Source organism: Leopardus geoffroyi, chromosome E1, assembly GCF_018350155.1.
Source record: "Leopardus geoffroyi isolate Oge1 chromosome E1, O.geoffroyi_Oge1_pat1.0, whole genome shotgun sequence".
NCBI classification, from domain to species: Eukaryota; Metazoa; Chordata; class Mammalia; order Carnivora; family Felidae; genus Leopardus; species Leopardus geoffroyi.
The window spans coordinates 60,886,301-60,909,792 of record NC_059330.1 but is presented as its reverse complement, the minus strand read 5'-3'; the positions used below and the strand labels follow the sequence as shown (position 1 = coordinate 60,909,792).

The following is a 23,492-nucleotide window of genomic DNA, read 5'->3' as shown; positions in this document are numbered from 1 at the left end:
CCCTGCGCGGCGTTCGGCCTCCGATTGCTCGGGCCTGGCCGCCAGGCTCGGGGTCGACGGCCGAGCGCTTCGCTCTGCGTCCCAGGCCGCGACGGCCTCGCGCTTCCCCTCGCGGCGCTCGTCCCGGGCTCGGGGCGGCTCCCGCGTTCGGCCCGGTTCCGCAGCGGCCTGGCCCGATGGCGCCTCAGCGGAGGGGCGCGCTCAGGGCGCCCGAGGGCAGCGGGGCGTCAGAGCGCCGGCGCCCGTGCAGGTACAGGGCAGCGTGGGGAGGGGCGAGCTGCGGCGGGCGGGGCGGGGCCGTGTGATGGGCGTGGTCTGCTTGGGGCGGGGCCTCGGGAGCGCGTGCTGCGCAGCTGGGTCGACTCCTCCTCCCCGCCCAGGGGATATCTATGATGCCTGTTTAAAATAATCAGGTATCCGCTCAACATGATCTGACCATGCTGTGCCCACCTTGGGATTTATTTAACTGGAATTCGTTTTCTTCATATAGCACTGCAAAGGGGGGAGGCACATATAAAAATAAGTCAGATTCCCTCCTTTTCGAGAATTAATTACATATTTAAAGCAAGGGTGCCTTGATCTTTTTTCTTATTTTTTGCAAGTTCTTTAAGCCCTACAGTCACCAAGTTTTTCCTAGACAACAGAGCACACAGTTTCTCAGTTACACACGTGCACACACACATGCATGCAACATCAGTAATCACGTTAGTTAGACGTACAGTTAACCCAGGTTGTGCAAGAAGTGTCTTAATTACGAATGATTTTCATTGTTGCTTGTACTGTCCTCTTGGCTGGCTTGTGGGTGGACTCACACCTTAGTTACATCCACCAGGGGCACATGTGTGGTTCTGGAGGGTCACTTTCGGTTTCAGGGAACGTGATTGGCATTGGCAACATAGATTCAGGTTCTCCATGAGCCTGGCTGGGCTGGGAGGGACACTGGCCAGCAGCTCATCTGGTTGCCAGCACAGGGCACGGTGGACCCTGCCTGGTCAGATGGGGCTGGGGGCCACACTCCCCACCATATCCTTCCAGGCTGGCAAGTGCTTCTGGATTGGTTGGGAGTAGCTCTGACCTCTGTTAGGGCAGGAACAGTTTAAGGCTCCCTGTGATTGTGAACATGCTCCCTGGTCATCGTGGCCCACGTTTCAGCACATGTGAGTGCAGTTGTGTTTTGTCCTCAGCACAAAGAATGTCCGGGCACCTTGGGAGGTGCGGAGGAAGTGGCTGAGAACTACCGTCCTGGGGGCCTGTGCTGTGCTTACTGGGCTCCTGCTCTGGAGCAGCCTGGGGGGTGATGATGGTGTCACTGAGGTCCTGGCTCACCGTGGGGAGATCCTGCCTGGCAGGTTCATTGAGGTGCCCTGCTCGGAGGACTATGACAGTCACCGAAGGTTTGAAGGTAGGCGATGCAGCCTTGGTCTGGGAAAGAGCCTTACGCGAACACCGAACGTGGTGCGTTTGAGATGCGTGGGTCTTTTGCTGCAGCGACGTGGTGTGGGGGTCAGGGGGGTACAGTCAAACTTTCCCTCCTTCAGGTCGGTTAACCCACACGTGGGCTGGGAAGTGCAAGGGCAGGCCTGCTGATCACCGAGGTGCCCCACACCGTGGGTACTGTCTGTTGGAGGAGACTGCCTGAAGGGACATAACAGAATTGGAAAGGCAGGGATGAAAAAGTTGAAGCCAGAAAAGGCATTAGCTGTCGAGTGTCATTAGGTGTATTTGCTGCAGAAAATGTTGCAACGAAAAATGTCCCTACCAGAAGCCCTTCCTGGTGTCGTGTAGTGTGTCCCTGTGTGTCCCCTTCTGGAGGGGAGGAGGGGAGTGCTGCCCAGAGGCAGCGGCCGCCCTGGAGTTCAGCACCCTGGAGAGCCCCCTCCCCCCCTCCCCCCCCCCCCCCAGCCCCGCCCCGCCCCGCGCCTGCCCCGGCACTGGGCACTGTCGGCTTTATTTCCAGCACGTTCGTTGCTGCCTGGACGCTTTCTCAGTTTTAAAAACCTAGCCTGCGCCACTGGGTTTTAAGGACAAAATTCAGTTAATTTTTTAATTCGGAGCAATGCTTTGGACCTGAACTGGAAGAAGATTGCTGAGTCTTTCCACTGAGGGGCGCTGTGGTGACGCACACCAGAGGGGATTACCTCCCCCTGACTCCCTCAGCCTTTCCCTCTTAACCTGTGTCCCAGCTTTTGAGAAAGTATTTTTCAAGTAGTTAGAAGTGAAGTTTCTTCTTGCCCATTTAATAATTTAGCCACATTAAAACAGTTTGCGGGAGGGGGGGGGGGGACACGGGGTTCCAGTTCCGAATGAAGGCATTCGGGAGATGAATGGTGATGTTGGCACAACAGTATGAATTTGCCTCATATCCCTGAACTTGTACACTTAAAAATGGTTACAATGGGGGGCGCCTGGGTGCTCAGTCGTTAAGGGTCCGACTTTGGCTCAGGTCATGAACCCTCAGTTCGTGATTTCGAGCCCAGCAGTGGTCTATCTTGCACTCAGCACAGAGCCTGCTTCCGATCCTCTGCCTCCCTCCTTCTCTCTCTCTCTCTCTCTCTCTCTTTCTCTCTCTCTGCCCCTCCCCTCCCCCACTCTCTCTCTCTCTCTCAAAAAAATTTTTTTAAATGGTTAAAATGGTAAATTTTGTGTTATGTATATTTACCACAATACAAAGAATAGTTAAAGTGTATTTAAAGCTTCTAGTTGGGGCAGGGGGCTCCCGATGTGGGAGGATCTGCCCCCTGGGGGGTGTCTGGACAGGCTGCTGCACTGTGTGTATGTGGAGTGTGTGCTCATGCATGTGCACAGATGAGTCAGCCATTCAAAATTCACTTTTTCACCCAAATGATGCTCTTCACACTCACATTGAACACGTTGTGTCACTGATGGACTTTAGCATTTCAAAATTTATGGGGTTTTGGTTCTGTTTAAAAATTGATTTCTGGGGCGCTTAGATGGCTCAGTCGGTTGAGCGTCCAGCTCGGGTCATGGTCTCGAGGTTTGTCAGTTCAAGCCCCATGTGGGGCTCTGTGCTGACAGCTGGGAGCCTGGATCCTGCTTCAGATTCTGTGTCTCCCTCTCTCTCTGCCCCTCCCCAGCTTGCACTCTGTTTCTCTCTCTCAAAAATAAACATTAAAAAATTTTTTTTAATTGATTTTGGGGGCACCTGGGTTACTCAGCTGGTTAAGTGTCCAACTTTGGCTCGGGTCATGATCTCACGGTTCGTGAATTTGAGCCCCGCATTGGGCTCTCTGCTAACAGCACGAAGCCCACTTCAGCTCAGGTCATGATCTCAGGGCTTGTGAGTTTGAGCCCCGTGTCAGGTTCTGTGCTGACAGCATGAAGCCCGCTTCTGATCCTCTGTCCCCCTCTCTCTCTGCCCCTCCCCCGTGCACGTGCATGCTCTCTCTCTCTCAAAATAAATGAGCTTAAAAAATGGTTAGATTTTTTTAAAAAATTGATTTCTAACCTAATTGCATTGTAGGTAGGTAAAATAATGTGTATGATATAGATCCTCTGATTTTGGCTCAGACTTTCATTTTGTGTTTTTGTAAATGTTCCATATACACCTGGAAAAATGTTTCCTAATGGTTGCGTGCAAAGTTCTATGTTATTCTCGTAGTCTCCTACCATGTATACAAACCATCTATATCCTCATGGATTTCTGCCTCCTTTGTCCATCGAGTACTGAGAGAGGTGTGCAGGAATCTCCACTTCGACTGTGGGTCTGGTAGCTTCTGTCATGTTGACCGTTTCGCGTTTGAGATGGTACTATCTAATGCTGTTTGTCACACCTTCATCTTCGTGGTAAACCGTTCTATCACCTCTAAATATGACCCTCTTTTTCCCTGTAATGATTCTTTTGCCTTAAAGTGCATTAGTTATACAGATATCACTCTCCAACTTTTCTTTTGGTGATCATTGTATTTCCTTTTATTATTAACCCTTCTGTGTCTCATATTTACATTTTTTATAAAAAGCATACATCTGGCTTTTGTTTATAATGAAAACACCTGTGTCAGTAGGATTGTATTTAGCCTTCTGGAACTGAAGCACCCCTCCCCTGATGGTCCTCCAAGTAGAAGTTTATTTTCCCCACACAACAAGGCCCAGAGAGAAGCCCCCCCCCCCCGCCCGCCGCCCCCAGGCTGGCCTGGTGCTCTGTGAGCCCCTCACCACTTGTACTCAGTGTGTGGCTCACATGGTCTCAGGACATTCTCTGACCTCCAGGCACCAGGCTCATGTTCCAGGCAGGAAGGGGGGAGAAAAGATGAAAAGTTAAAGGTCAGCCCAACAGGTCCTGAGTGTCCCAAGTCTCCATCTCATTGGCCAGGACCTGTTGATGGCCCACCTAGTACAAGGGAGCTGGGCCCACCTTAAGTGCTGAAACACAAGGAGTTTGCAGAGCCTGTCCACCTCTGATGCTCTGCCTCGTCCTGGCCTCATCCACCTGACCCTGGCTCCATCCCCAACTGGGCTTCTTTACCCTCATGCCCCTAAGCAGCTGCACCTCCTGGTTGCAGAGAGGCAGAGGGAGCTCAGGGTGGGACATGTGGTAAGCACATTTGGTGGCAGCTTTTGCTGGGTCCCTGGGATAGGACAATGACTAGAATTACAAGCACAACTTCAGTTGTCCTGGAAGGACTTTCTCACAGGGGCTTAGGAAGGCTGGGTCTTCGGTCATGGATTGTCATGGATGCCGCCTCTGGGGTGGCTCAGGGCTCTCTTCCCAAGGGTAAGCAATGAGCCAGATGCTTCCCAGCATCCTGCCTGGTGTGGGACCACCAGGAGTGTGCTGTGCCCAGTGGGATGTCAGCGTGTCCTACACAGGATGCACTTACGCTGAGGAATCATTGTCGCTTCTCTGAAATTCATACCTGTTTAGGTGTCCTTTTTTATTTTATTTTATTTTATTTTATTTTATTTTATTTTATTTTATTTTATTTTTTAATGTTTACTTATTTATTGAGGTGGGGGGTGGGCTGTACTGTCAGCACAGAGCCTGATGCGGGGCTTGAACTCATGAACTGTGAGATCATGACCTGAGTCGAAATCAAGAGTTGGACGCTTAACCAACTGAGTCACCCAGGCACCCCTAGGTGTCTTGCATTTTATTTGCCAAATCTGTCCCCCCAGTCCTGTGGAAGGCACAGCCCACCCCACAAAACTGTCCCTGGGGAAGGCCAGCTACAGGTAAATCCTCAACAAATGCAAATGGCTCTGTTGGGATTCAGCATGGGGTCAGCATCTCATTCTGGCTATCTCTCTCCAGGCTGCTCCCCTAGGAAGTGTGGGCGGGGCATCACCGACACCGTCATCACCAGGGATGAAGCCCGGAGGATTCGCAGGTATCCAAGCCTTTTCTGTCCTGAACAAGTGTGAAAGTGGGGCTGGGGGACAGGAAGCAGACAATTACTACGAAAAAGATGACTTAAGGAAATTCATTTAGAACTCCCTAAGAATTTTCTTGTATGCTTCCAAGGGCAAAGGTAGGCTTTTCCAATTTCCAGGAGCGAAGGCTTTTGCCCTCAGTCATGTGGCTGCTGATGGAACCTGCCAGAAGCCTAACCACTCTTCACGGGAAGTGGTTCTGACCTGTAGAGGAGGTCGGGGCAGTGCTGCTTCCATGAGCTGCTGGCGGAGCCCTGGGACACCTGTGGAGAGCAGGTGGTCACTAGAGAGCAGTTCAGTCTCTGTGCCGAGACCGGCTAGGAATTAGCCCTTTGGCCAACTAGCTGTGACTCAGGATGGGGCAGGAAGTCTTACTCAGGTACAGTTGACACTGGCTTTTCCTTTGTTGGGATTAAAAAATTTTTTTTAATGTTTATTCATTTTTGAGAGGGAGAGAGAGAGAGAGAGAGAGAGAGAGAGCACGTGTGTGGGGGAGGGGGAGAGAGAGAGGGAGACACAGAATCCGAAGCAGGCTCCAGGCTCCAAGCTGTCAGCACAAAGCCCGACACGGGGCTTGAACTCACAGTGTCTGTGAGATCACGACATGAGCTGAAGTTGGACGCTCAACCGACTGGGCCACCCAGGTGCTCCTAACAACAAGATCTTAAGGCTTTGATTTTCCAACAACTTGTTCAGACACAAAAGCTGTTTAGACACACATGCCAAGTGCCCAGTGGAGCAGAGTCTGACCCTCGAGCTGCCTTTTGCCCATGTGCCCAGCTGAGGGTCCCGGCTGCCTTCTGCCCGTGTGCCTGGCCCAGGGTCCCGGCTGCCTTCTGCCGGTGGTGTGCCCAGCTGAGGGTCCCAGCAGGGAGACGGTCCCCATGCTTCTACATAACAGTGTAGGGACTTGTTGGGCAGGAGTCAGCGATATTTCAGGGGCCGATCTGTCCCCAGTACAGCTTCCTGGTAGGCTGTGATTGGTCTGTAAAATGCTCTCGTGTCTCCAGTGATGTGGATGGTCCTGTCAGATGCAGCACAGGCCACCATGGGGCCTCTACCTCCTGAGCTGGGGATTGCAAAGGTGTCCCCCCAGCCTTTGATGACCGGAGGGGACGCGTCAGCCCAGAGGGACCCAGTGGGGGTAGTTCGGCCTATTTTAGTGGGCACCAGCTCTCAGTGCCAAAGGTGGAAATTAAATTTAAGCTCAGTAGTTTCTAAACTGTGTCATATATAATTAACAAGACCACGATGAAATATTGCCATTTTCTCATTTGGCTTTGCAAATTGGGTCCTTTGGTCTGAATGTGTGTTTATATCATAAACAGTAAATGATCTGTTAACATTGCATTAATCGTGCTGGTTGTTACTTGCCCGGCTATATCATAGACTATTCTATCGACTAAATCCTGACTTGCAATGACCTTTCCCCACAGCATAGCCGAGAAGGGGCTGTCCCTGGGAGGATCTGACGGAGGGGTGAGTTCCTGCTTTAGTTTTCTTTCTACTCCTTTAACTTGCTCACCATCCGAGGGACAGCGGCACTGGATTTGCAGGGCTCTTGGGTACCACCCTCCCCCCACGCCACATTTGGTGGACGTGGGAGTGTCCCCTCTGTTCAGGGTGAGTCACAGCAACCTGCTCCAGATCTCATTCGTATTTCAGACACCCAGCTGGGGGCAGATGGACCTGGTCGCAGGCAGCGAGCTTAGGGGGAGTTAGGAGCCCAGTGAGGAGGGTGACAAGCCCTGGAAACAGGAGAGGCAGAAGTGGGAGGGCTGCTGGGAAATGGTGGCAGACACACTCCCCAGGCCCCAGGCAGGAGGTGCCCACAGACACGATGTGGGCACCGTCATCTGTGAGGTGCAGGGGGCTCAGGGCTGGCATGAACGACTCACCCCCCCGGAACCTGGGGATAGGACCTTCTTTGGAAAAGGGTCTTTGCAGATGCCACTAAGTTAAGGGACTCAAGAGGAGATGGTTCTGGACTGGGGTGGGCCCTAAGTCCAATGGCGAGAGAGGCAGAGGGAGATCTGAGGAAGAAGAGGAGAAGCCACAGGAAGATAGAGGCAGAGGTGGAGGGATGCCGCCACAAGCCAGGGGACGCCTGGAGCCACCAGAAGCTGGAAGACGCAGGAGGCACTCTCTCCTAGGGCCTCTGGAGGGAGCGTGGCCCTGCCCACACCTGGATTTAGGACCTCTGGCTTCAGTAGCTGTGACAGGATAAAGTTCTGCTGGTTCAAGCCCCCCGTTGGTGGTGATTAGTTACAACAGCTGCCGGGAACAGGCGGCCAGCACTGTGTCTCATCTGCCTCCTGGGCAGCCTCTGTCCCTGCGAACCCTGCACGTCAGCTTGCCTTCCTGTGTGGCGTCCTGAACGTGGGTCTCCTCACCCAGTGAGTGGAGCTGTGGAAGATCAGTCCCCTCTGCATTGTTTGGTGATCCCTGGATTATCGCCATTACACGGACCTGGATCAGTCTACATGTCTGAAAGTCCTGGGAAGATTAGTTTACAGACTTTGGTAGAATTTCTAAGTATTTCTCTGATGATCTGCATGGCTTTATTTTATTCTGCAAACTTTTACCTGGAAATTAAGCTCCTTTTATTTCGGTTTGATTTGATTCAGAGGGAGCATTTATTAAAAACCCATTTGTGCATGGACTCATTTCTTATTCATTGTTGGGCATTCCCGCAGGAAATTGTCTTATGGCAAATTATCAGATTTGATGTCTTTAAGCTCAGTTAACATTTATTTTTTAAAAATTTTTTGTTTTTACATTTATTTATTTTTTGAGAGACAGAGAGAGACAGAGCACAAGCAGGGGAGGGTCAGAGAGAGAGAGACACACACAGAATCCGAAGCAGGCTCCAGGCTGTGAGCTGTCAGCACAGAGCCCGACACGGGGCTCAAACTCACAAACTGTGAGATCATGACCTGAGCTGAAGTCAGACGCTTAACCGACTGGGCCACCCAGGCACCCCTCAGTTAACATTTATTAAGCTCAAATTATGTTCAAACCTCTGGGCTGGTTGCTGTATCGATGAGGAAAGATATAGTAGCTTCCCAGACAGCATAAAAATGATTTGTGCTGGTGACCACTTCTCCTAGATATGGGGAAGGGCCCACAGAAGGGAGTGCACGACACTTTGGCCATCCTGTAGAGAGGTATGACTCACTAATTCCACTCCTAGGGATTTCCCAAGAGGATGAAAGCATCTGTCCCAACAGACTTGTCTGCCAGTGCTCAGAGCAGATTTGTAATAGCCCCAAACTGGAAACAGGCCACGTGGCTGTGGCATCCCGGACCACGGAGTACTCCTTAGCAACAAGGACGGTGGACGTCTGTAGACACGAAGGCATGAGCAAACCACAGAGAGGTGATGCTGAGTGGAAGGAGCCAGACCCAAAAAGAGCGTATCCCACATGATTGCATTCACAGATAATTCTAGAAAGCGGGAATCAGTCTGTCGTGGCAGGAAGCACATCAGTGGTTGCCTGGGTGGGGAGGGGTGGGTGGAGAGAGGCAGGAGCAGGATGGTAAAGGGGTGCAAGGACATTTTGGGATGTGGTTGTTATCTTGGTGATTGATGGTGGTTCGTGGGCATGGGATGTGTGGTCCCCTTACACCTCAACAGGGCTGAAGGAGGGAGGGTGGGTGGGGTGTGATTCAGCTTCAGGAGTTCACAGACTGTGGACTGTTCTCAGAAAATCGGACTAGGCAGGAGAGAACGAGACGTCCTATATGTACCCTGGGCCCAACTTTCTTGAAACCCAGCACTGCTCCCTGGCCCAGGGCGAGCATAGGCTGGATCTCAGTGGTCTGCGCTTACCTTTGGCGACTTTCAAACCCCGTCACCCTGTGCCCTGTGCATGTCTTTTCCAGGCGTCCATCCTGGACCTGCACTCAGGAGCCCTGTCTGTTGGGAAGCACTTCGTGAACCTGTACAGGTGAGAGCCCAAGAGGGGCTGCGACCCTCTCTGTGCGGTTTGACCTTGCACCCTTGTGCAGTTCTTATCTGGGAAATGGGAGGTGTGGCTCTTCTCATGTGCAGGGTCCCTGTTCACTAGCTGCAGGGAATAGTCTAGTGCTACACCCAGGGAGCACTTCTTGGGAAAGCAGGACCTACCTGAGGCCTAGGGACAGCTAGAGGAAGGGTGGGGGGGGGGGTGGCGGTGCCCGCCAGGCTCTGGGGCCAAGGGGAGCTGGAAAGAGTCAGGGGGACTCTGATCCTCCCTGAGGCCAAGGAAGGAAAGGGATTCTCCCAGCCTTGCTGAATGTCACCCTCACTCTGCTGGTATTGACTTCCCTGCCTTTTAATCACATAGTTGTCACCGTAGAGGGAGCAGTTAGGACAAGCTAGTTTTCAGGGACCTACTGGTTAGTTGGAGGAAACACTGAGTTTAAAGGAAATAAGGAAAAGATTTAAATGTTATATAATAAAACGTTAACAATAAACGTTTAATGAAATGTTGCATTTGTTAATACTCTGTTTTTTTCGCAGATACTTTGGAGATAAAATACAAACCGTCTTCTCAGAAGAGGACTTCCAGTTGTACCGGTGAGGAGGAAAGGGGTGAGGAGGTCAGATGTGGAGGCAGGTGCAGCGGGTTGAGTGGGGAGGGCTGAGGGTGGGTGTGCCCAGGAGCCCAGCCCAACCGGGGGCGGAACCCAAGTGTGCCCCGCCCACCGGCGCTGCCCACCCACCACCTAGACCACACCCACCCCGCCCACCAGGCCACCCCACTCCATCCTCGTCCCGCCCACTAGCCCCGGCTCCACTCCACTCCATCCAGTCCGTGCCCACCCACTGCCCCCACCCACCACGCACCCTAGACCACACCCACCCCGCCAGCACCGCCCACTCAACTCAATCCAGGCCACGCCCACCCCTGGCCTCACCCACCCCGGGCCTACGCCAAGCCCTCCCCACCATTACCCTGGCCAGGCCACGCCTACCCCCTTCGTCCTGGTCACACTCACCCCATCATCACCCTGTCCCCTTCCCCCTGTGGTGTGCCTATCCACTTACACCGGCCTAGTCCAAGCCTGCCCCTGACCACACCTCCCAGTCCGTGGCCCACTGGTCACACCCATCCAATCCACGCTTCGACCACGCCCTCAAAGACCACCACCCATCCACGCCCGCCGGCCACGCCCCAGCAGCGTCCCCTTTCAACCCCGCCACCCCCCCCCAGCTCCTGGCTTGTCGTGGGCATGTTGTGAACAGAGGGTCTCACGAGAGGTGAAATGCACCGTTCACTTTGTTGGAATCCGGGCAGGTGGATGAAGGGGTGGTACCTCTCTGCCCCCAGGAGGCCAGGGAACCCAAAGACCCAGCGAGTGGCCGCAGAAATACTGAGGGGAGGCGGGGTTGTGCGGACTGGTCTACTCTCCCGGCTCCGAGGTTTCCTTCTTCCCCTGGCTCCTCTCCGGCCCTCTGCACAGTCAGGGCAGACGTGCGGAATTCACCCGAGCACGCTTTGTGCCGGTGGGTAGTACACAGGGCAGCCGCCTCCGCAGCTGTGGGTCTAGCCAGGCCATCGCCCTCACGCCACCCAGTGGAGGCTGCGTGTGCCCCTCGGCCCAGGGCTGTTCTCTGGCCTTCGCGACAGCTCACGGATACGGAGGCACATCCAGCCTCAGGGGGGTCCAGCAGCTCTTGTAACCGCCGTGCAGGGCTGTGCCCACTCCCCAGCCACACCACACATGCCAGTGCCACCCCCACTTGGTGCCCTGTCAGACACAGCCCTCCTGTCCTGGCAGCTCCCCCGCTGGGGCAAGGTGTTCGTTTGTTTTTGTTTTGTTTTGTTTTGTTTTTTATCTTGGGGGGAGGAGAAGGGCAGAGAGACAGAGAATCCCAAGCAGGCTCTCCGCTGCCAGCACAGAGCCCGACTCTGTGCTCCTTCCCATGAAGCGTGAGATCATGACCTGAATCCGAAATCCAGAGTCTGGCTCTCAGCCGACTGAGCCACCCAGGTGCCCCAGGAGTGTTTTTGTTTTTTACTTAAAACTTTTCACTTTTAGATAATCAAGACTTCCATACTGTTTTGAGAACTAGCACAGGTAGACCCTGTTGTACCCTCCACCCAGGATCCCTGACTGCAACTGCTTCGTGTGAGAGTAGGGTGTCGCCCCCAGGATGTGGCACCATGCCACCTATTTGTTCAGATTCCCTGCTTTCACCTTATTTGTGTGAGTGTGTGCAGTTCTGTCCCCGTGTAGGTCATGTAAGGGCCGCCAGTCACGCCACCGGGCATCCCGTCCCCACGCGGCCCCCACTTTGCCCTTGTGCACCCTCAGCTCCAGCACCCATCCCCAACCAGCAGCCAGCAGGCCTCCTGGGCTGGAAACACAGCTGCCGCTTCCCCCTGGTCACGTCTCCAGGGAGACAGCTGGAAAACAAAGCTGGGCTACTGGTCCAGAGAGAAGTGAGGGGTCGGATGAACTCTACACACGAATAGTAACGGCAGTGAGTGGTGCACTTGATCCCTGCCATGCGCTAGTGACCTCACTTGGTGGCTGTGAAGTCTGGGCCTGGAGCGCGACAGGGTCTCCTGGTGCAACCAGCCAGGCACTGGTGGTGCAGACGCCTCAATCTGTGATTACCCAGTGACCAGTTAACGTCATTCACCATGTTACCGTTTAGTAAAAAGTGTGGGTCGGTATTTTGACATTCATAAGGTCGATGAAACATATGAATGAACACCGTGAATGAAGGGAAAACAGCAGATTTCTGTCTCATTTGAGTGTGAACATGCAGAGAGGAAGGGTGTCGGTCACCTCTGTAGTCTGGAAGGGCTTGCGGTCGCACACAAAACCCAGGAAGGGTTGCACAAATGAAAAAGAGTTTGTATTTCTGGAGAGAAAACCCAGTCGGTGGTTGCACCCAGAAGCATGCATGCTGTCGCTGGGCACGTGGGCACTGGATATGACGGCTCCCAAGAGGCAGGCGATGCCCCCTGTGTTCTAGTGCAGCTTAAGGTTTAATAAATGAGATTGGTAATTATCAATGAAGAAAGAGGGAAGGAACCAATCAGTTTCACACAATAAACCAATTGTTAAAATAGTAATAACTAAAAAAATAATGAAAACTTTTCAAAATGTGTTGTTGAAGAGTGTTGTCAAGTAGATGGCAGTGTTTAGAGAAATCTTTTTTCTCATCTTGTCTATCCTATGGTTAAAAATAACTGAGCATTTGGAGACATGACCAGAATATTACCAGCACGAGATACCAGTGTGATCTAATTTGTGGTCTAGATCATCACAGACCACATCTGCAGAGCGACAGAGCAGGGTTTGGGTGACATCTCCACTGCTGTCTCCCACACAAGGATTCCGATAATTCACAGAAAATGCAACGCTCCGTCTGTGGGTCTCACAAACCTGGAAGGAGAATGGTGGCTGAGATGGGCTATCTGGCCAATGTTCAAGGCAAACATTTGGTCTGAACCGTTCCCCGCACCACACCTCGGGCTGTTACGCTCAGGACCACGTCCACGTCGTGTCCTGGACTCTGAGTCACCAAACCGCCTTTTCTGGATGTGCCGAAGATAAAAACCACCAAATCGCTTCCAGACTTTTCTCAGCCGCCATCTGTGCGCTGACATCAGGGAGAATACGCAGCATGATATGCACAGAAGCCAGAACCATGAAAGCTGAGGACTGTCCTGGTGGCCCCGTGGGAGCCGTCGCCACAGCGGGAACCGTCGCCACAGCGGGAACCGTCGCCACAGCGGGAGCCGTCGCCACAGCGAGATCCGTCGCCACAGCGGGAACCGTCACCACAGCGGGAACCAAGAAGTGGGAGGCCAGTGTGCCCCAAGTGGGCGGGGCTCTTTCTGGCTCCAAGGTGGAAGTGTTAAGTTGGTGAACGTAGAATAAAAGTGAGGAAACCAGGAGAGAGAAGCAGAAAGTATGCAGAAGCTGAGAGAGGAAGCTTGTGCGTGGAGTGAAGCTGGGATTGATTCCAGGAGGAGCAGCATCGCATTGTCAATGCGTCATCCACACCGTGTGCTGTTGGTGACAGATGGAAGGATATCATGAGTCTCCAAGTTCTTTCAGTTTGTCGGACTCTGACATTGGGCTAAACTCTGAAGTGCTTTGGGCCTTGAAGGTGAACAAAGGTGAAGAAACGGAGCCCGCTGGATAAGTGATGTGCTCATAAGTACTTTTTATGACTTGGGTGATAAGAGCTACTGAATGCGTATGTCCCTCCTACCCCATGGAGGAGTCCGAAGAATTCTGAACATAATTGTTGGTCCAGCAGAAGTTCCATGGGCATCACTAATGTTAGAATAACTACTTACTGAGATGAGTTTGGGGGAGCCCCACCCCAGGAAGGGTCTAGCACACCCCCAGTTAGTGCCCTGCCTTGTGGGAGTACCCTTGAGCACGTGGTGTGCATGTTGAAGCGTCATCATCAGTGGTTTGGAAATGTTGGAATGATTTATGTCCTGTTGGGCTGGAGCTCCATCATTTGTGGTCCTAGACCTAGTTTACCATATATTCTGTAAGTGTGCACACAGGTAGGTACCTGTGTGTGCACATGTATGTGTGTGTGCACACCTGTACATGTAGGCGCGTATGGGGGTGTACACGTATGTATGTGTATATGGGAGCAGGTATGTGCATGCGTAGTTATGTCTTGCAGGCATGTATTGTGCATGTGTATGGGAGTTAGTGTGTATGGTGTGTGTACGTGTGTGCGCGTGTGTGTGGGCATGTATGTAGCTAGGTACGTGTGTGCGTGTGTGTAGACGTGTGTAGGTAGATGGACAGCAAGTGCATGTGTCTGCCTCACAGGTGTGGCTCAGCCTGTGTAGCGCTGCTCCCCTGCATCCTGGCCTCCCAGGAGTCGGCTCCCTGGGGCTCTGTGGAATGGGCTGTGCAGGTCAGCAGTGGTCCAGGGAGGGTGGTGCCCCCACCACGAATGCCCATGTGGTGAATTGTGCCCCGTGGCACCTCGCCGCACAGCCGCATGTGGAGGGCTGGGAGCCCAGACCCCTGGACGTGCCAGGGAGGGGCTGGTGTCTCCGGGGGCAGCACCCCTCTGCCGCGGCAGGAATGGCCCGAGCCCCTGACCACGCACAGTGCAGCTCTCAGACAGGGCCGAGGTCGTCCTCCGGGCCTCTGTCGGGAGCACGTGCACCCTGTGCAGAGGGCCTCTCGCCCCGCAGCTGCCTGTCTGTCCCCGCAGACAGGGCCCCCGCCCTTGGCCGTGCCCCAAGGAGCCGGTCCCCAGGGTTCCTGGCTCTGCACACGATGCGCCTTCACACGTGCGTGGGCCGCATGTACATCTGTCCATCTTGCTGCTTTCCCACAGCCGTGTCACTCTGTAGCGTGGCGCTGCGTGGGCTCCGTGGGGCCCGTGGAGAATCCTCTCCTCTGAGGCTGCGCTGCTTCTGGGTGACGCCTGTGTCCTCTCTACAGGGACGTGCGGCAGAAGGTCCAGCTCACGATCGCCCAGGCTTTTGGCATCAGCGCATCTTCCCTGCACCTGACCAAGCCCACGTTCTTCTCCCGCATCAACAGCACCCAAGCCCGGACGGCACACGACGAGTATTGGCACGCGCACGTGGACAAGGTGGGCACCCGCTCTCCAGCATGGGCCCCGGGGCTTGTTCGTGGCTGCCCGAGCTGCCCGCGCGGGTTTCTGAGTGTCCACTGCGGCCTTTCTGTGGTTGGGGTTTTACACATCTTTGTCTCTGATGCTCAGGTGCGTCCCGAACCCCGAGGATGTAGTCGGGGGGGGGGGCGGGAACCTGTCCCCAAGTGATGGTGAAAAGTGCTTTAAGAAGTGGTGGGCACTCTGTCCTCTGTGGCCGTCTCCACTGGTGCCATAAGCTTCACCACGTGCCCCCTGGGCAACCTTCTGTTGCCCCCGCAGCTGCAGGTGGCCTCTCCTCGGGCCTGCCTGCCCCGCCCCCATGTTCTTCCTCTTCATGGGAAGATCTCTTGACCACTCTGGACCCTCTGGATTTCCTGTCCTTGCTCTGCCCTCGATCCGTGATGTTGACCAGCTGCAGGAGGAGCCCGTCCCTGCCTGTCCTGCAGCCACCCCACCCCCCACCGCCCTGCACGCCCACGGTCTCGGCATGCTGCCAAGGGAGACCTGCCTCGGGAGACACCCGAGGGCTGCATGTGCTCAGGTGATCCAGGACACCCCTTGTGCCCCTAGATGCTAGAACAAAAGAAGCAAGTGGAAAATACCCAGAACCGGGGTGAGTGATGAGGCAGGTTGGGATGCACGCTTGCAGATGTGGCTTTGGCTTCAAGACCAGCCAGACGCCTAGTGTCTGTTTCATCTCGACTGAGCTGATGGAGGAGGCACCGTGCATCTGCGAGCACTTGCGTGTGGTTAGTGAAACTGAGGACCCCGATATGTAATCGGCTCAAGCCAGCGTAAACAGAAGTGGCATCTGTGGCCAGTGGCTCCCGTGTGGGCCCACGCCGCTCTGGGGCTCCTCCAGATTCAGGCTGGGAGTGTGGGGTTTCTGGCCTCCAGGTGGCAGGCGCCATGTGCTCAGATCCGGCTGTGATGGAGCCCCATCCCCCTGCACCTCGTGGCATTGGCAGCTATTGACCCATTGGTAACCACTGTCAGATCATCATTCAGGGACAGGGTGAGACCTTTGGTGTAAGGTGATCGCAGACACTACAGAGGCAGAAGAGGGTGTTCTGGTGCTGAGGGAAAAGACGATGTATGCGGAGGACAGACAGGTACTTCCAGCACACAGAGAAGGGGGCCCCACGCGTGGGCTGGAGTCCAGGAGGATTTCCTGCACGAAGGAAGGACAGCTGTCCGCACACCAGGAAGAGTCGGTTCAAGAGAAACACGCCCTGGCCGCGTTCTCGAAGATCATACTCTTCAGGCGGGAAGAGACAGGCCCCGGTGACAAGTCGGAAGCTGCAGGCTCTCCAGAGGGGTGCTTAGAGCCAGGAGGCCACAGAAAGGTCTGCAGGAGCCAGGGCAGTGCGAGCAGCCAAGGACCGCTCACATGTGGGCATGGCGAGAAGACGTCCTCAGACACAAGAGAACTGGACCGTGGCACCTGCTCGTGATCCGTGGGGCTCCTGTCTCTAGCTCAGGACAGACTCCCCAGCAGAGCCCGCTGCTTCCAGGTTCCTCCTTACCCAGGTCCCCGGTTTTCACGTGAGCTTTGGGGGGGTTCCAGCGCAGCATCTGGGGATGGGTGGGCATGAGAGGGTCAGGCTCCTGGTCCCTCCTGCTGTACCTGGGTCTCTTTTAAGCTTACGTGGCTCATGTATGCTTTCAACTCATGTGAAGTTCACTGCTGAAGGTGTTCTAGAAGCAGACCCTGGGAGATCGTGGTCTCCCATCACCCTGGCGTTTGTTTGGTGAACGAACATCAGTTAAGGCGAAGCCGAGATGGGCTCTTGGTGGGGTTGTGGAGCCAAGCCCAGGTGTGTAGAATCCAGCTTCACGTGGCCTGGTGCAGAGGGCACAAGGTGATGTTGGGTCTCCGTCACCACAGCAGCCTTGCTGGTTGGCCACCTCATGTCCGGAGATGACTGTTGTCATGGTGATGGGGGTAAAGATGGTGGCAGGGAAGAAGGCTCTTCAAGCTGTGGCCAGACATGTCGCAGGAGGTTGGCCTGGGGCTTCTGCGTTCCGTTCCCATGATGCCTACAGGTGTCAGTAAAATCTTGTAAGACTGGCTGTCAACCCAGCAGCTTAGAGGCAGGGGTCGGGCCGCGTGTCAGGGCTGGCGGGGTGACGTTTCAGACTAATTCTTAGACTCTTCCGTTTCTGTTCCTCTCCTACCCCAGACTTGCTAATTGAATGGTTCATCAGCCTGGAATACGTTATTATGTGATTAAAATTCTTTGCACGAAAAAAGTGCATCTCTCACTAATTCCGTTTATTAATTATTTTTTTTTTTTTAAATTTTTTTTTTTTTTCAACGTTTATTTATTTTTTTTGGGACAGAGAGAGACAGAGCATGAACGGGGGAGGGGCAGAGAGAGAGGGAGACACAGAATTGGAAACAGGCTCCAGGCTCTGAGCCATCAGCCCAGAGCCTGACGCGGGGCTCGAACTCACGGGCTGCGAGATCGTGACCTGGCTGAAGTCGGACGCTTAACCGACTGCGCCACCCAGGCGCCCCCGTTTATTAATTATTAAAGCTCTTTGTTCTGATTTGTGTCACTGAAGCCCTTGGAAATTACATCTTCCTTTCATATTACAGTTAGCTTCTCCTCGGCAGCCCGAGGTTTTGAACCAAACCCTGAAGGTGTCACATTGAAAACGACGTGTCTGTGCGGCAGCCCTGGCCTGCAGTGGCTTCCAGGGGTCCCTTCCGTCCCCGACTTCGGGGCATCTGAGGAAACAAACGATAGCCGCCCCCTGTTTCCATTCCTTTGTCCAGGCGGGAGTGGGGGTCGATTCTCAGAGGGTCCGTGCTCAGACGTACCCCTCCTCTGCAAACGAGCGTCTACACAAAGAGGGTCAGACACAAAAGGACAGATCCCGTGGGATCCCATGGCTATGAGGTCTCTAGAGTTGTCAGAAGGGTCGGCACCAGGGGGCGGGGGGCGGGGGTGAGCGTGTAATGGGACAGTTTCCATGTGGGAGGTTGGAGTTCTGGAGACAGACAGGGGATGGTGGCACAACAGTGAGAACATGCCTGCTGCCCCCCGGGCTGCGCACTGAGGTGGTTAAATGGTAAATTTATGGCACGTGTTTTTACTAGAGTTAAGAACAAAGGTTGGAGTCGCCCAGCATCTGAAAGAGCGACAGCACTTGCCGTTGCTGCTGGTGCAGGAGACTGGCCCTGCTGGTCAGCAATGATGCTGCCACCGTCCCAGGAATCGCTATGGTGCTGGCTTGTCTGCCCTGCGTCCCGCACACGCTGCCTTTCCGGAAGACAGCTGTCCGGGCGTTTGAGCTGTGCCAGAGTCCCAGCAAAAACACACGACCGTGGGCTCAACCAAGGTGTTTCTGAAGTCAAGAAGGCAGTGAGCGGCCTCTGTTAGGTGCACGTGTTGTATGCTGACCTCTGAAGGCTGAGAGCGGTGTCCTGGGCTCGTGTGCCCCACGAGCACCTCGATGGTGACGCGCTCCCTCCGCTCTGCCCACAGGTGACCTACGGCTCCTTTGACTACACCTCGCTGCTCTACCTCTCTGACTACCTGGACGACTTTGGCGGAGGGAGATTTGTGTTCGTGGAGGAGGGGGCCAACAAGACAGTGGAGCCAAGAGCAGGTAGGGCCCTCACGCGGCCGCCCCAGGCATGGGCAGGTGCCCAGCGATGCTGCGCTTGCCTGGATGCGTCTGCTGGTCCTGGACACCCAGGAGCCCCATCGCCCACGGTCGCTGCCGCCATGGCACAGCGGTTCCCAGAGCCTGCCCCTCCCTGCCCTGTAGTGCACTCCCCAGAGGGACTCAGCAGCTCACGTGAGGTGATACTCCCAACCTGACGATGTTGGTAACAGCGCTGAGCACTGGGGCTTGCCTCCCCGGACACAGTGCGGACACTCAGAGCTGCCCAGTGAGCAGGTGCTGGGCAGATGACGTGTCCCTCCCTCTGGCACTTGTGGGGAAGAGGGGGGACTCACAGACAGACCCGGCCACTTGGCTCCAGCCCAGGTACCTCGGACAGCGCCAGTGCCGTCCACCTGCTGCCACGTCTCACCTGTGCCTGTGGCATTGTCCTCACCTGCTCACTGGGCTCCTGCGGGCTGGGAGCTCGGTCAGGCCAGTGAGGGTGCCCACCTGGCTTGGCCAGAATGTTCCTGTCAGCCATGGGGCAGTCCCCCAAGCCGGTGGGTCCAAACTGCTCCTTGTAGTAGCTCTGAATTGGACACCAAGTGGCTTGGAAATCAAAAGGCATAAAAAAGAAATTGAACCGCTCGGGGTTTGCTCTCCTTCCTCCATGGGGTGAGCACAGGAAGAGGTGTAGACCTGGGCTCAGTGGACAGGAGGGGCCCTGGACACCCTGCAGTTCCAAGGCTTTAATGGATAAAGAACCAGAGAAGCTTCTGTCACTGAGGCTGGGTGTTACATGCACGTGCTTTTGAGAGGTGCCCTTGTTGTCCCAGAGAAAAAGAACACGCAGGATTACAGACACCGAGTTTCTCTCACACGCTTGGTTACTCAGTTGCTGAGCTCAATCTCTAAGTTGTTTACTGAAGAGTGTAGAAAGCCAGAAAGTACCTTTTTGTGAATACCGAAATGTTTTGTGTTTATAGAATTGGGTGGGCAGTACAACTCGATGCACCCCTGGGGGACATAGTCCTGGGGGATGTGGCCTTGGGGCACACGGCCCTGAGGGACATGGTTCTGGGGGTCGTGGCCCTGGGAGACTCTCCCCTGGGAGACCCACTGCTGGGGGACGCAGGTCTGGGGGACGTGGCCCTGGGGGACAAGGTTCTAGGGGATGTGGTTCTGGGTGACGTGGCCCTGGGGGACATGGTTCTGGGGGGCATGGTTCTAGGAGACATGGCCCTGGGAGACAAGATTCTGGGGGATGTGGCCCTGGGAGCCCCACCCACCAGTGTAAATATTACAGGTCTGTCTTGCTCTTTGCCTTGTGTGGTGAGTTAGCAGCGCTGGTCCCTGGACAGATGGTGATTTCATCCTCTGCTAATAATTTCCTTGTGGTTCTGATACGAGCGGCCTGCCACTGGGTTCTTCAGAGCATTTCTGTGGTACCTACTCTTACTTAATTACTATGGACTTTTCAGCCGTCAGAATCAAGTGTAGGGCTTACCTGCTGGTTGGACAGGACAGAGGGGCTTAGGGTTGTGTAGCCAGTGCCGTACTTTTCTCTAGTTACCACACCGGCACTTGATGGGGTCTGAGGGCCTCTTTCCAGGTGGACAAGATGAGAGGCAGCCACACTATTTTATACAATTGACTGTGTGCTGTCCCTGCCTGGGGCTCAGCGAGGTACATTCGTCCCCACAGACGTCGTGGGAGCTGTCGTTTGACTCTGGAGAGACGCACAGCAGCTCACCCACCAACGAGACCAATTTAAATGTTATGGTTCTTGCCTTGGACAGTCTCTCCTCTCTTGTGGAAATTCACAGGAAAATACACACAATAAAATACACACTTACATTTTCCTACTCATTCGATCTTTCCAGAACCCTCACTCTTTTCCGTAGACCCGGGTTTCCAATGGGGACCATTTTTCTTCGGCCTTAACACTCCCAGCCCCATGGGTCTGCCGGCTGTGGCTCTTCTGTAAATGCCCTCATTTCACCTTTTCTAGCATATTTCCACTGGCTGTGAAATTCTGGAGTGATAGAATTTTCTTTTCTCTGTAGAAACATCATTTTATTTTCAGGTTCCATTCTTTTTATTTTATTTTTTTATTTTTTATTTTTTTTTTCAACGTTTATTTATTTTTGGGACAGAGAGAGACAGAGCATGAACGGGGGAGGGGCAGAGAGAGAGGGAGACACAGAATCGGAAACAGGCTCCAGGCTCTGAGCCATCAGCCCAGAGCCCGACGCGGGGCTCGAACTCACGGACCGCGAGATCGTGACCTGGCTGAAGCCGGACGCTTAACCGACTGCGCCACCCAGGCGCCCCTCAGGTTCCATTCTTGCTGAGGGAGAGTCGTTGTCAGGGTCACTGTCCCCATGGTCACTGCCTTTTTTCTCTGCTGCTTCCAAGATTTTCCCAAATGACTCATTTCACCTGTTTGACTGTGATGGGCCTCCGCGTCCCACTCGGGGTTGGCTACACCGATTGGATTGGATTGGATTAAAAGCCACGTTTTCACGACTTTGGGGAAAGTTTGGGTCATTGTTTCCTCAAGTTCTCTTTTTCTGTCCCAATGTTAACTTCTTCTGAGGCTCCAGCAGCATGAATGGTGGAAGGCTCTGTATTGTCCCAAGGTCCTTTTCTCTGCTCTTCAGCACCTCTGTCTACAAACTGTGCAGAAACGCTGGAAGGGACACGGAGACCCCTACTCTTACTGTGCGTCCACAGACACTTGAGAACTGCGTCTGTCTACATGGGCAGAGGGGGTGGATAGGCATGGGAGGCTGGCGGCCGCTGTGCAGACAGGCCTGGCTGCTGTCCCATGTCTCAAGTTTGAATCAAGAGACCAAGGACAAGATGTGTTTTAAAAATGTAAGTCTCGGGGCGCCTGGGTGGCGCAGTCGGTTGAGCGTCCGACTTCAGCCAGGTCACGATCTCGCGGTCCGTGAGTTCGAGCCCCGCGTCGGGCTCTGGGCTGATGGCTCAGAGCCTGGAGCCTGTTTCCGATTCTGTGTCTCCCTCTCTCTCTGCCCCTCCCCCGTTCATGCTCTGTCTCTCTCTGTCCCAAAAATAAATAAACGTTGAAAAAAGAAAAAAAAAAAAAAAGTAAGTCTCGGGGTGCCTGGGTGGTCAGTTGGTTGAGCATCCAACTTCGGCTCAGGTCATGGTCTCACGGTTGGTGGGTTTGAGCCCCGTGTCAGGCTCTGTGCTGACAGCTCAGGGCCTGGAGCCCACTTCGGATTCTGTGTCTCTCTCTCTCTCTGCCCCTCCCCGACTTGCACTCTGTCTCTCAAATAAACATTAAAAAATAAATAAATAAATAAATAAATAAATAAATAAATAAATAAATGTAACTCTCAGAAAGTGTGGTGGGTCCGGATTGCTCTGGGAAAGCGTTTCCTTCCCATGGGGGTGGCTGGGCTGGTCCAGAGGAGGGGACTGCACTGTGTGTGAGTTCCAGGAGCCCCCAGGCTCACACTCATAGGTCTCCTGTGTGTTCCCCATTTCTTTTGCTCTGTTGTTTCCAAACAGAGCCCGGTTCTCTGTTTACAGCTAGAAAGCAGGGCGTGTCTGAGGTGGCTTCTTCTCTCCTTTGCAAAGATTACGGTCAATTTGCAAGTATTGACGGAAGCAGTCAACTGTCCAGCAGTGGCTCTGTGGGGTTTTTTTATTGTTCTTTGTGTTGTGGGTTTTTTTGTTTTGTTTTGTTTTGTTTTAATTCTTTTTATCTTAGAGAGAGAGACCATAAGCAGGGGAGGGGCAGAGGGAAAGAGAGAGAATCCCAAGCAGGCCCCATGCTTAGTGCAGAGCCTGACACAGGGCTCAATCAATGCCACAACCCTGGGCTCCTGACATGAGCTGAAATCAAGAGTCGGACGCTCAACTGGCTGAGCTGTAACTGTGAAGGGAAATGTGGTTGTCATGGGGCCCGGCCACACGGCCAGAGCATAGTACCTTCTGAATCTCAGGTTCCTCCGTCATGGCTTGGTAATGGTCAGCTCGCTTGTAGAAAATTCTATAGTGCTGTGTGCAAGGCCAGTTAAAGACAGAAGCAGTTGAACATGGAATTGTCTGAAAATGGACAGGTTGGAAGGGCCCCTACTCTGGACTCCCAGAAGCTGCCTTTCCCTAGGCAGAAAGGTGAAGACCATTTATCTCAACTTGAAGGGAGCTGACGAGGCATTGGGTGTTTTGTCTTGACATATCTTTCTTGATTCTTTGGTAAGACATTGCCATCACTCTCCACGGTTTGGTTTTGTCTGACGTGGGAGTAGAACCTGAAAGCCTGTGAGGGGTGGGCCTGGGGAGGTCACGTGGCCTGTCGGGGCACCCTGGACGGTGCTGGCAGGACCTGGCCCCCACATCTGGGCCCACCCACCACAAAGAGGGCCAGGGCGGGGGCTGGGGTGCCTCTCACGCATGGAGTTGTCCTGCTGCAGCCGTTCCCGTGGTGGGTACACCTGTCCTATTTCCTGGTTTGCTGTGTCAGGGCCGGCCATGTGTGTGGCCTCCGGGTCACTTCCCTCTTCTCTCTTCTGTCCCAGGCCGGGTGTCCTTCTTTACCTCAGGGTCCGAGAACCTGCACCGTGTGGAGAAGGTCCACTGGGGCACCCGCTACGCCGTCACCATCGCCTTCACCTGCAACCCCGACCACGGGATCGCAGACCCTGAGTTCACGTAGCCCTCCTGTTCACGGCGCCCTCCCGCTGGGAAGCAGCCACACTGAACAGAACGTCCTCCTCTCCCCATTTCAGCCCATTTCCTTTGAACAAAGTGCCTTATGAATCACCCTGGATTTTGATTTCCTGATGTTTCGATCATTTGACGTCCGTAAGTAAATTAGGGGGAAGCAGCTTTTCACCACCAA

The 23,492-nt window shown here is 54.1% G+C and overlaps 1 protein-coding gene across 3 annotated transcripts; it reads left to right on the top strand.

Annotated features, from left to right (window-relative positions):
- The first annotated feature begins 142 nt into the window (after positions 1–142).
- Positions 143–23,492, top strand: OGFOD3 (2-oxoglutarate and iron dependent oxygenase domain containing 3). 3 transcript variants are annotated; one of them, XM_045489988.1, is made up of 9 exons: positions 143–250; positions 1,185–1,402; positions 5,270–5,345; positions 6,825–6,867; positions 9,274–9,338; positions 9,893–9,949; positions 14,821–14,974; positions 18,493–18,616; positions 23,170–23,492. In XM_045489988.1, the coding sequence occupies exons 1-9, from the start codon at positions 177–179 to the stop codon at positions 23,304–23,306; spliced, it is 948 nt and encodes a 315-aa protein (XP_045345944.1). In that variant the 5' UTR covers positions 143–176; the 3' UTR covers positions 23,307–23,492. The 3 variants fall into 3 exon arrangements, with proteins under 3 accessions (XP_045345944.1, XP_045345945.1, XP_045345943.1); XM_045489989.1 differs by lacking the exon at positions 23,170–23,492 and adding an exon at positions 21,280–21,730; XM_045489987.1 differs by lacking the exons at positions 18,493–18,616; positions 23,170–23,492 and adding an exon at positions 15,259–17,251.